This window comes from Pomacea canaliculata, linkage group LG13 (genome assembly GCF_003073045.1).
Source record: "Pomacea canaliculata isolate SZHN2017 linkage group LG13, ASM307304v1, whole genome shotgun sequence".
Lineage (NCBI taxonomy): Eukaryota > Metazoa > Mollusca > Gastropoda > Architaenioglossa > Ampullariidae > Pomacea > Pomacea canaliculata.
The window spans coordinates 20,662,666-20,674,769 of record NC_037602.1 but is presented as its reverse complement, the minus strand read 5'-3'; the positions used below and the strand labels follow the sequence as shown (position 1 = coordinate 20,674,769).

Genomic DNA, 12,104 nt, shown 5'->3' with positions numbered 1-12,104 from the left:
TATTGTCAACTTTCTGCAGAAATCATGTTAGAAAAAATATATAACACATTTTAAGACTGCATCTTTGTCTGCCAGGGTACATATCTATTGACTGATTTTACCAGGAGAGTTAATTCCTCTATAAATCTTCAACCAAATGAAACAATGCCAAAATTAATAACCGAACAAAAGCAAAAATTACATAGAAAAGCATCGTAAAATGGTTTTAAGAGCTGTATTTTTCAGCACTTATATAAAGTCTTAATAGGGAGGTTTTACTGCACATAACGGAGGCTGATAAAGAAATTCTCACCAAGGACACCAAGTAGTGGGCAATCAGCTCTGTACGCAGATTAGATAAATTGTTGTAGTAGTTCTCCAGTCTTCCTACAATATTATTCCTTGCTGTTACATTACGGACTTAATTTGTTATATTTTGCTTTGTCAGCATTATAGTAACAGATGAAATTGAAAATCCTGGTAAAGACAAGGTACTGACAAGACACAACAGTCTGTTTGAACACATATAACCAAAGAAAGCAAAACACAAAACAATTGAAGACTGACAAGACAAACAGGATAGAAAACATCTGTCTTCTTTTGGTGAACTTTACGACACCATGAATGATCAAGTCTGCAATCTTCCTTTTACAGATACAGATATAATGCAACATATTGTTTGCCTGCTAACTTGAATCAAATTTCCAATAAATTCTAATCATTTAAGAAATACTGTCTGCCTTAAAATAAGCAAAGTAAAAGGTAAACCATCACTGCAATCATCTGGGATACCCTGGAGGGATTCTCACCAGAAACATGAGGACAACTACAGTCGGATGATGCATCATTCTGCATGAAGTGGGGTGTCAGTGAAGATCTGCAGAGTTTCAATCTTGTGAATACTTTCTGAAGATCAACACTTAGGAACATTCATAAGTATAAAATCGAAAGAACTCAAACTTAATATAACACTCTATATATTTCCATATCCAGAAATAGAAAGCACTTGTAAGCACTACCTTTTTCAACACATTCCTACACATCCTAGTGTTTGAAAATGTTTGGGCACATCAATGTTTCGATTATAGCATTTTTCTGGAAATAAACTGTTGCAAGAGGTGCAATACAGTCTCGTGTGCTTATAAGAGCCTCAAAGTAAGTCTTAAATGCTTCTACAAATGCTGAATACAGTCCAGGGTATTTCTAAGCACTTCTGTGAAATGCGGTCTTAACTACTTTTAAATCATTCTCTGATATTCTTAGTTTCAAACAATTCAATTAAAGATGCACAAATGATACAATATGATATAACTTACCTTTCCAAGAAATGAGTGGTTCATCTATGTAGATAATCTCTGTTCTCATAGGGGGATGTAAACTTCCTGGAAAAAAACACAATATACTGTAATAATTTCATCTTGATTCAGGTCAGTATTTCCATAGTTTTTTTTTTAATTATCAATGTCACCGCCATATCCTATAGTCATGTCATCTGATACAGTCAAAGAAGAAACAACAAAACTGCATGACCCTAAGATAAGAAGGATATCTAACATCTCATTCCTCAGTAATTTTAAGGTCATGAGTCAATCTTTACCTTTTCATTTCTCTGCTATGTGTTGCCACATATTTGGAAATAGTTGCACATAGATCAGGGATCATAAGCTTAAAACTGTCATGCTGTTCTTCTGCTTTATGCAAATATTGTGATGTAGCTTAAACTGTAGCTTAAACTATGGCAACAGTCACACTCTGGGCTCAATATTACTATTAAATCAGTGATTTGAGGAAGAGACATGCACTGGGTAAAGAAAAACTGGACTGTTACCTGAAAGCAAGGAAGTAATATTCTGACTGAAAGCATTTCCCCCTAGGAGCTTTGCACCAAGGACTTCACGAATCTGTTGAAAGAAAAAAAAAGGTCATTTATATTTATTTTTACAGTTACTAACAAAATGATTAAAACACCAGATAGGTATTGAAAAGCTCATGTGGCTGGGGTTTATACTGTATGTTTTCTGACATTCATTCATTCTGCCCATATATCCCAGTTTTGACTATGTACAGAGACTGAATAATAATTAAAAAAAAAAAAAAAACCAGGAATGAAGCAAAGGAATTGATAAAAACATCATTAAAAGGACAGATTACTGTAGTGATCTTGAAGTGAGGATTGAAGATATCAGTCAGATTAAATGTGGAAATAACAGTGGTTAAAAACCTCCTCTTACTTTTTCATCACAAGCGTTTGTCAGCAAAGAATATTGCAGTCTAGCTCTGTTACTAATCTCGGAGTCAGTAAATGATATCATCATTTCCAGAAGTAGTTCACCCATTTCTGTAAGCAGCAACGAATCAGTGATAATTATTTTAGATTCTTATTGCTAATTGACTCAACAACATGTTGACATATTTATAAATTATACATCAAAGCTGTCTGTATTTTGCTAGAGGCACACGATGATTTGGTTAGATCTAATGTATTGTGGCTTCTGTTATGGTACAACACAGCAGGAACTTGGGTAACTATTAAAAATACAATGCTGAATACTGTATATATATATATATACTCTACTATCTACAACTATATGAGGACATTCAAAACTTTGAAGATTTTTTTATCTTAAAATTTTTTGTGCGAGATTCATGAAATTGTACATTATTATTATTACTCTTGATTCGTTATATTTAATTAAACTTCGATTCTAATAAATAAAATTCCTGCATTATTATGAGAATCCTTAATGATTTATGCCTTGTTCTTCCAATTTTCAAAGTAGTACTTGATTACATTTCCAACCCATATGTGCGTATACCCTTCTCTTGCCCATTCATAAAATCTCCTCCCTAATAAACCATTCTCAGTTCTTGTTACTTGGTTCCTCTTTGCATTTTCTATATTTGTCTTCTATTCATTGGCAGTACTGTTGTTTATTCTTCTGTCCCTCGTATGCTGTCCATGTCTCAATGTTGTTTTGAGTGCTAAGAGCACACTCTTTTAATTGTGAGTGTAAGCATATGCTAAAAAAAAAAAAAATTCTTAAATGTAAAATCTAAGGTGTATGAGAGTACTATCCAAGAAGAAATATAACGTCTAAGGTTTAGGATTCTTACCGTAGTAGAAGCAGCTTGTGGAATGGTGAAGCAGCATGCTACGGCATGTTGCCAGTATAGATGTCCCTAGTTCCCAAGTGCACTTGCTCTGATCTCGTGCACACCTCACTAAACCCAGCAAAAACCTGAGTGTCTTCTGTTCATTATAAGATAGTTTATTATTATTTGATGTCTCAGTTTGTATAGTAATAATGTCAACAAGATATCTTGCCCCCTTTATAAATATGATACCAAAGAAGTAGTCCACAGGATCTTTTGGATAACACAAGGTCTTAAAGGTAATTCTCATTGCTTCATTGAAATCACTCTTACATATAACTGTTCTTACTCCTTTCTGTAGCACAAAGGATGGGAAAAGAAGCATTAACTTTATTGTGAGCTACAGGTAAACAATGAATTTTCACAGTTATATTTTTGTCAAGAAATATTTACTGATTAGTGTTTGATAATTAACACAAAAGTATGCTGAATGTGTATTTAAAAGCTATTTCCTCAAATGAAAAGGTCTTACTATCTGAGAAATGTCTTGTTGCTGGGCTGCGATACTAAGCACCTGCAGGAAGAAGCGAAATTGTGATAAAACTTCCTCCTTTGTGCTGTTTAGCACCTGGGAGTGGAGTGATGACAGTGCATCCATGTAAATCACCCTGCAACATACTTATCCATATAAATGGCTATTTAGAGGAACATTAAAAAAATTCCTCCAATGCTTTACTTTCTAAAGACATTCATCTAAATGCAAAGTTCTTAAGCACATTAAACACATACAAGAGACTGGATGGTGCCTATAAGGTATTTATTAAGGTCATCTATTAAACAGAATTACGTAGTCAAGATAATTACATCACCTTTTTGCCTTTGTCTTTTTCATGCACATCCTTCAGCAACTCCTAAATGTGCGTGTACAAACATACACATATGTATATATACACAGATGCAAACACACATCCAGTCTCTCCTAAATGTGTATGTGCACACAAATATCAATGAGTGCATGTGCATGCACATACAAAAACATATAATCACATACATGCACATATGCATGCACACACACATATTATTTATATATCCCTCTCCAACTGCACTGTTGTCTGAAATTTTCAGTAAAACCGAAAGATCTCTCAAAAGAAACATTGTCAACTAGGTAGGTTTGCAAAGTAAGTAAATGTGAGACAAATAAAAACAAGTAATGGGCCAGAAACTCAAAGATGTCTATAATCACCTTTCACCAATGTTTTCTTTTACAGCCAATAGGAAGTCAAGGATGACTGGAATAAGGTGTGGGTAATCCACTACAAGATCTTGAGTAATCCTGCATGTGCATTAAAAAGCATGTGCACAACTTGTGTACTTATACAAAATGCTTACACAGATAGGCAAGCAGCTGACAAAAAAAAAAAAAAAAAACCAAAAAAAAAAACCCACGAATATGATAGCTACCCCAATAACATGTAATTACAGTCTTTTATGTCTTATTATTTGTTCTTTAGAACAATTTACTAAGATTTCACGCTACAGTATTTTGTCACAGTTAAATCTGGCCTACTTTTTATGTTATCACTGCTACAAGGAGGACAACAAAGCAGCTGGCTTATTTACTGAAAACATGATAATTCCAACACAAAACAATATGAGAGAAAATGAAAAAAACTCCATACGTAAACCAGTTGACAAATATCATAGAAATCAGATAGTTTTAATTACCTTTAATGACCACAGAACAGAAATAAAATCCCACCACAACCTAATAAAACAAAGTTGGGGGAGAGATTATGCCATTACTTACTTGAGAATTATGTTTGCCACTGCCTGTGTCTTGTGATGCTGAAGGCTAGCATACAGAACTCGGTAAAGCCCAACTGCAACTTGCTCATTGCCAGTTGTGAGAGTCAAACGCTTCAGGTAGTGAATGTCATTTATTAGTCCTGTTGTGAAAGGACAAATTCGAATGGTCTGCAATGATTTTGGCATTTAAACCCCCCTCCCAATTAATTAGCTGCTAAAAAAGTGGTCACTGATTTTATGGCTGCAGGGGAGCAAGGTGTTAAGCCGAGGCTCACCTTGATCCTGGCCAACAGGCAGGCTGCCCACCCAAATGGTCAGCTTGTCAATATGGATGTCCAGGCTGTCAAAGACAGATGGATGCATATGCTGCTGGATGATTCTGGCCACTACATTGGTGTTGAGCTCAGCTTCACTGTTAATGCTTACAGGCTGAAAATGCAAAGTCAGTACATAAATCTGAGATTGAACATATCTGATGTAAAAGACAAATAAAATCTTAAAGAGAAATAAATTTGTTGGTTGAAAAACACTTAGATGCCACTTGCATAGTTACTGCTTGCTCTCTGTTTTCAAACCTCAGCTATACAATTCTCTTCCTTTTAACATCAGGATTCTCTAGCTCTGCTCTTCAAACACACATACTCTAGATGTGCTTATAACATTGTTTTCGTGTGAGTGAGATAGAGAGTGTGAGTGACAGCACCTCAAATAAAACATCAAACATTTAAGCCATTAAAGAAGACAGCTAAACATATTTCTACACAAAAACCCACCTTCATTTGTGGTTTTAGCCACTGCAAAAGGAGTAATCGCAGAGCTGGGGGCAGGGAGAGAAGCTGGATGTTAGAGACTAAGCGCCGCTGCAGCATAGATTCCTCCTCTTTTGTTAAAATCTCTCCATGAAATTCCTCCTGAATAAAGAAAAAAAATGAAACAACATTCTTTGTTGCTGAATTGTTGGTTTAAGTAAACATCAAAGCATTCTGACTTTTAGGCACATAGATAATTTTCACAACTATGTAGTAGACAGAATGGCACTGCAAGTCAAAAACAAGGCTGAAGATGCAGACATGTGTTCACCACATGTAAAAGGCCTGAAACTTCCACCCTACAGCAGCAAGTAATGGTTCAACCTGAGGGAAGGAGGCAAGGTCAGAAAAAATTAACAAAGAATGATGATGATGATGATGATGATGATGATGATGATGATGATGGTCTGCAATGATTTTGGCATTTAAACCCCCCTCCCAGTTAATTAGCTGCTAAAAAAGTGGTCACTGATTTTATGGCTGCAGGGGAGCAAGATGATGATGTCGATTTGTAATGCGCAGGTATCCATTCAGAAGAATGCTCATTGTGCAGAAAAAAACAAAAGAAGAAAAAAAATAAAGTGAACAAATATATAAAACACCAGGAAAGTAAAAAATATAGACAGAAGTGTTTCTTGGTTGTTTAAGACTGGTTTGAAAGAAACAGATGGGTCTTCAGTCTTTTGCGAAAGGTGGTTGGTGAGGTGATGGTGGAGAGTGACGATGGCAGAGCTTAGGTGCCGTGTTTTTGAAGGCACCTGGCTCCAGTGCGCTTCTTGTTGGTGTCTTCCACTGCAGGGAGACAGAAGTGTGACTGGGAGCCTGAGCGCAAGCTACGTGACGGCCGGTATGGAGGAACTATCTCTTGCAAATAGTCAGGAGCAGTTTGAAACATGCAGGACTGAGCAATGGAAAGTACTTTGTGATCAATACGCTTGTTCATTGGGAACCAGTGAAGGCTCAAAGAATGACCATGAGGGAAGCTGGAGCCATGTTTTCTTCTTATCTACCTTTAGCAGAATGAAATATTTGTACTGCCATAAGGTAGAGGTTCAGCTTTGCATTAGGAAACATGTCAAGTCTATAAACTTTGTGTCAACTATTCTGCAGTTAATAAAAGGATCAATTAGGATAAAGAAGACAGCAGTAAATGAGCAATTTTTGTGGTTTGTGTGTGTATATATGTGTACATGCATGAAAGAGAAACATTCAACACATCAAACACACACATGCATACATACTCCATATCTAAAAATACTTTTAATGCAAAGACATCTATGCACATAAATTAACTGAATATTTAAAGCAATTTTTTTCAAATGATTTTTCTGGAAAAAATATATATGATAGCCAACAATACATACCTGAATGTATAAATCCATGTGAAAAAGACATGGGTCAAAAGTTGCCATGTTGTGTAACATGAGTGGCTTAAAAATCTGCCAAATAAGTAATAAAATGGAAAACACTTACTAATGGAGTTAAAGAAAAAAAAATAAAGATAATTAATTTAACTATCTCCTTTCTGTCTCTTAATTTTTAACAGTAAACTAGAGAAAAAATTGACAAAAATGAAAACCTAGAAACGACCATATCTTTACAGCATTTATTCCCATTCCTACAAATCAGCTATGCTAATCACACCCCTACACATAAGACAAACAGGAAAAGATAAGAGATGTTAGTAAAGGAAATAAAATCATAAAATGGTGGATAATAATGAAGTTAAAAATGCTAACAGTTTTAAAAGTCCAATTGATAAGATACCTACTGTGGGTGCTACATGAACAGTTGATTTCACGAGAGCCACCACAGATAAAACTATTGGCCAAAGGCCTTCTGGTGTAAATAGGAAGGAATTGTCCATCAGAAAGGACAGATGAGGAACAATATCCTCTGCTGAAATGCTCTTTGGCTCGGCAAGTTGTGCTGCCAGGTTTGTAAGGACTGCTGCCAGCAGGCTAGCATAATCTTGAAAAATATCTGTTCGTTCTTCTCGCACAAGCTTGACTAGTCGGTCCCTGTATCCCAATAACAAGCCCTGAAAAGAATAATACATGTGGTGTAATTAATGTTTATTGTCAGTCTCCACATATGCACAGTTAAGCAAAATGTTAACATTTTCGTATGAAGTGGTGCTACAACTTCAACTAAACCTAAATCTAAAAAACATAATTTGCTGCATTTCTCAGGGCCAAACTTTTTTGATAGCTGTTTTTTTTCCAAAACGTGTTATATAATCTATTTTGCTGATAAGTTACTCTTAAGATTTGTACATGTTAGGCTTGTTGACTAGTTAAAGAACTCAGCAGAGATATTGACATATTGGAACACTATAAACTTACAGGACTCCTCATCTCTATTTGCCTCAGGCACTGACAGGCACAACCACGAAGTCTGCGGGTGGGGATGTCATTTGTTTTGGAAATCATCTCCCATAGCATAATAACTAGTGATGTACAGAATTCTGAGTTCTGCGTGAAGTAAAACAATAAAGCTTTTTAGTCAAATGGGTTATTTCTTTCAAAGAATATTTTGCCTAACACTTAAAATAAAAATGTTTCAAAATATTAGCTGTTAAACGTGCAACAAAATTTTTGTAGTTGGTTTTACACTTACATAAGAACATGCACACACACAATAGCAATGAATAAAATAAAAATAAAACTAAATTCTGTCACAACAGTAAATGGAGATCACAGTAAGTGTTATGTTAAAGGATGAAAACATTGGTATGTGGTCTGTTAACATTTTCACCTCTCACACTTCTTAAAATGCTGTTATTTCTTTTTTGCTTCACTAACTTCAATATTAAAATGATCTCTAAACTGTTTCAATTAACATAAAATAAAAATTTAATCATTTTAAAAATGGCTTTTTGACACCCTGTGTACTAACATACCAACACACTCACCATTAAGTCATTTTGTAAGACAAAAGTTGTGGTAGTTAGCAGCAGCTGGGATACAAATCTTAGGTCCTCCATGTGACTGCGATAATCCCGTAGCAGATCCAGCAGTAATGAAACCACTTGGTCCAGACTACCAATAGACATCAAGATTATAGAACAGTTGTTCTACAGACAATGGTTTTCATGCAAAACAATAATTTCCAGAATGTATCAAGCCACACAAAATGTCAGTGACTGTACAATAAATATAAGTGTAGATGACAGTATGTTCTCTGTAAACCACAATCTGAAGTGGTGAGATCTGGAAAGAAAAGACAAGAGTACATATCTGTCATACACATTCTTCAGGCAGCAGATGGTTATACCCCCCCCTCTCTAGCGCACACACACACACACAGCCTAACCATCCCATCTATCCTCCCCACCACCTCCCAACACACACACATGCACATATTCTATATGCAGATTACTCTTCAATCAGAACCTTACTGCCTAGCACAATTCTTTCAAGATCTGCACATATTTTTTTTTACCTATTTTGTATTTAAGAAATGAATTGTGTATAGAGAAAATGATAAAAGGCTGCTAGCAAGAGCTGGACTGACGTTTAATACCAGACCATAATGAGGGAAATGAACAGGGTGACAGCCAAAGGTCTAAGAACCACTAAAGGTCCTCAGCAAGACAGGTCAACACAAGACTTAGTCATCAAAGACAGCGATGGCTGCCATCTCGCAAATAGCAGTGCTGAACTCAATCCATGAACCGAATATTGTAAAGACCTGTACAATTTCCAGCTGATGACAGATGCTAGCATTCTTTTAAAAAAAAAATCAGACTACAATCAGCAAACCTCCAGACCTTCCAGTCCTACAAGAACAGGTTGAAAGAGTGGTATATTATCTGAAGGGAGAAAAATCATCTGGCATTGATGACATTTCAGTTGAGCTGCTCAAACAGAGTGGGGATGAAACAACAAAGGCACTCACTACTCTGTGCAAAAGATTCTGGAAATGCAAATAATGACCCAGAGAATGCGCACACACTAGTCATGTCCTTTACAAAAATAAATAGGAAATGATGCCAGAACGACAGAACCATAAGCCTTATCAGCCACCCAAGCAAAGTCATACATGAAATAAATTATCAACATTAGCATCACCACTGAGGAACTGCTAGCACAGCTGAGCAAATCTTTGACATCCACATCCTGACAGAGAAGCATCTTCATGATCAGTAGGACCTCTATAACAAATGTATAGACTTTAAAAAGGCTTTTGACAGAGACTGGAATGAAAAGCTATGACATGTGATGTGAAAATTCAACATCTTGTCCAAGTCATTTATGTGTTGTATAATAGCTCATTGAGAGAAGTGCTGCTGGATATAAATGGGGGATTTCTTTCACATGACAGCAGGTGTATTACTTGGCATCTTTTTAGATAACATCATGTGTAAAACACTCCACAACCATCACACTTCCATTTCCATTTGTGGAGGACTGACGCTTTGCAAATCTGATAGCAGCACCAACAGAAAACAGCAAAACCTTAAAAACAGACTGTGAGAAAGTTCCAACACATTTGGAATGGAAACCAGTACTGGTAAGAGTAAACTCATGGTCACTGGCAGTGGCAAAGCAGATATCTACATGAATGGACATGAATAGCTATAGTACTTGGAAACCCCCCTCTCCAATAGCTGCAGCTCCATGACAGATATCCACATCAGGAATCGTGACACCAGCAGCAGCCATGGCTAAGCTAGACAGAGTCTGGTGCAGCCATAACATCCCGCTTAGCATGAAGTACAATGTGTATAGGGTCCTTGTAGTACCAATCCTGCTTGATGGATATGAAACATGGACTTACCAATACAAAGAAGCATTCAAGAATCAGTGTCTGAGGATAGTTCTCCAAATTTCATACAAAGAACACACAGCTGATGACTTTGTATGAAGCTTGGTTGCCACACTTGTAGAGCATCAGGAGCTCCTACTTGCAACAGTTAAAAAGTGTAAGCTGGTGTGGTTTGGCCAAGTGACCTGGCATGACACTTTGTTGAAGATTAAAGGTATCCTGGAGGGTGGCTTGAGGAAAAGAACAGGCTTACAAATGTAAAGGAGTGGTTGTTCTTGCTTACCACTGCCAAATACAAGCATGAGTGGTGGGTCTTGTCAGCTGCCATGTCCATCAACGTGTTCCATCAACAACCAATACCGGTGAAGGGACAAATTACTGATGACTTAAGAATATTCAGCTGTCATCAGCTTATACCACAGGCTAAATATGATCTATTTTTAAATGCTTACATACACTCCAAAAAAGCATGCTCTTAGCGCTTAAGAATAAGAATGAGACATAGGCTACATATCAGGGACAAAAGAACAAACGATGGAAGAATAAACAACAGTACCAATGATGAACAAAGACAACTACAAAAAAGAAACCAAATAACAAGGACTGAAATTTTGCAAAAGAAAGACGAGCAGGAAAGTAGCAATAAGTGGAAAAGGGGGAAAGGGTGAGAAAAAGACTAGAATTGTGCGAACTGGTGTTTGGAGTAATATATGTTTATAACATACATAACTGTGAGAGTGGGAATACAAATCTGAAAGTAAATAGGAATGACAAAAACATTTCAAAATGATGAATAAATTAACCTGTTGGTATCGACGTGATCTGATCCATACTGTTCCAGAATACTAAGAAAATCCATCTTCACAGTTACATCCACACTGTCTTCATGCAACGTCTGGTGGGAAAATAAAATTTCTTTTAAAGATACTTTAATTCTGCAGCTAAAGTTTCTATCTCTGCTGAATGAAGAAGAATGAGCTGATTACTATACTGTTCCGAACTAACACGTAAGATGAAATGCACAATCTTTTAAAGACAACAATAAATAACATTATAGTCATATATCTACGGATTGCTATCACAATAATTAACACTGCACAGTGATGCAAATAACTAATTACCTTTATTAGCTCAAAAGCAAAGTAGTCATCCTCAAAGAGTTTATCAACGGTTCCTGTAGTTGTGTTTCGATGAATATTACTCAAGAGCTTGCGCCAATCCGTCGATGAAGTTTGGATACGCCTCTTCGGCGATGCCATCTTGGTATATCGTCTGCTGTCTCTGGCACAGGGAGCAATCGTTGACTTCTATTTTGATACGGAGCGGAGGGATAAACTGTATAAAATTTATATAAAAGACACTGATTGTTTCAAAATATATAAAATATTAGTGATGGATTCAATACTTACCGTTTTCTTCTTTGACAAATTGATTAAGTTTAATTGCATTAAAACCATATGATCCCTTGGAGACCATCTCACATGAAGTTGTCTCCCTTCCAAGTCTGAGTGGAGGTCGTCTCGGCCTCAAATACAGATCATACTAGGAGTCTATGGTCTACGGTGATTTTTTCATTTACCATTACCCTACCCCCATAGTGGTATCTCCTTCAGGTGAAAGCACATTCCCTTTCCAAACACAGCAATT

The 12,104-nt window shown here is 36.4% G+C and overlaps 2 protein-coding genes across 7 annotated transcripts in view; both read right to left on the bottom strand.

Moving 5' to 3' along the window:
- Positions 1-739, bottom strand: part of LOC112554541 (AP-5 complex subunit beta-1-like) — a 7,709-nt gene extending 6,970 nt beyond the window's left edge. Inside the window, exon 1 of the mRNA XM_025222353.1 lies at positions 293-739. The gene's annotated coding sequence lies outside the window, so the exon portion shown is untranslated. The remainder of the gene's footprint in view (positions 1-292) is intronic.
- Positions 292-12,043, bottom strand: LOC112554536 (AP-5 complex subunit beta-1-like). 6 transcript variants are annotated; one of them, XM_025222342.1, is made up of 18 exons: positions 11,867-12,043; positions 11,579-11,764; positions 11,261-11,352; positions 8,602-8,728; positions 8,033-8,161; positions 7,459-7,728; positions 7,052-7,126; positions 5,652-5,789; positions 5,154-5,307; positions 4,880-5,018; positions 4,316-4,405; positions 3,605-3,740; positions 3,094-3,229; positions 2,211-2,317; positions 1,808-1,880; positions 1,296-1,361; positions 789-856; positions 292-366 (listed from the first exon to the last, which is right to left on the bottom strand). In XM_025222342.1, the coding sequence occupies exons 1-17, from the start codon at positions 11,912-11,914 to the stop codon at positions 846-848; spliced, it is 1,977 nt and encodes a 658-aa protein (XP_025078127.1). In that variant the 5' UTR covers positions 11,915-12,043; the 3' UTR covers positions 292-366; positions 789-845. The 6 variants fall into 6 exon arrangements, with proteins under 6 accessions (XP_025078127.1, XP_025078129.1, XP_025078128.1 ...); XM_025222344.1 differs by having other exon boundaries at positions 11,579-11,738; positions 11,867-11,928; XM_025222343.1 differs by lacking the exon at positions 11,867-12,043 and having other exon boundaries at positions 11,579-11,797.
- Positions 12,044-12,104: the final 61 nt, after the last annotated feature.

Excerpts from the sequence above, each read along its gene's own strand:
- LOC112554536 (XM_025222342.1), bottom strand. The coding sequence starts at position 11,914 with ATGGTTTTAATGCAATTAAACTTAATCAATTTGTCAAAGAAGAAAACG. Across the intron at positions 7,729-8,032 it reads AAATAGAGATGAGGAGTCCT|GGCTTGTTATTGGGATACAG; the intron begins GTAAGTTTATAG and ends TATTCTTTTCAG. Across the intron at positions 2,318-3,093 it reads CACAAGCTGCTTCTACTACG|AAATGGGTGAACTACTTCTG; the intron begins GTAAGAATCCTA and ends TGCTGCTTACAG.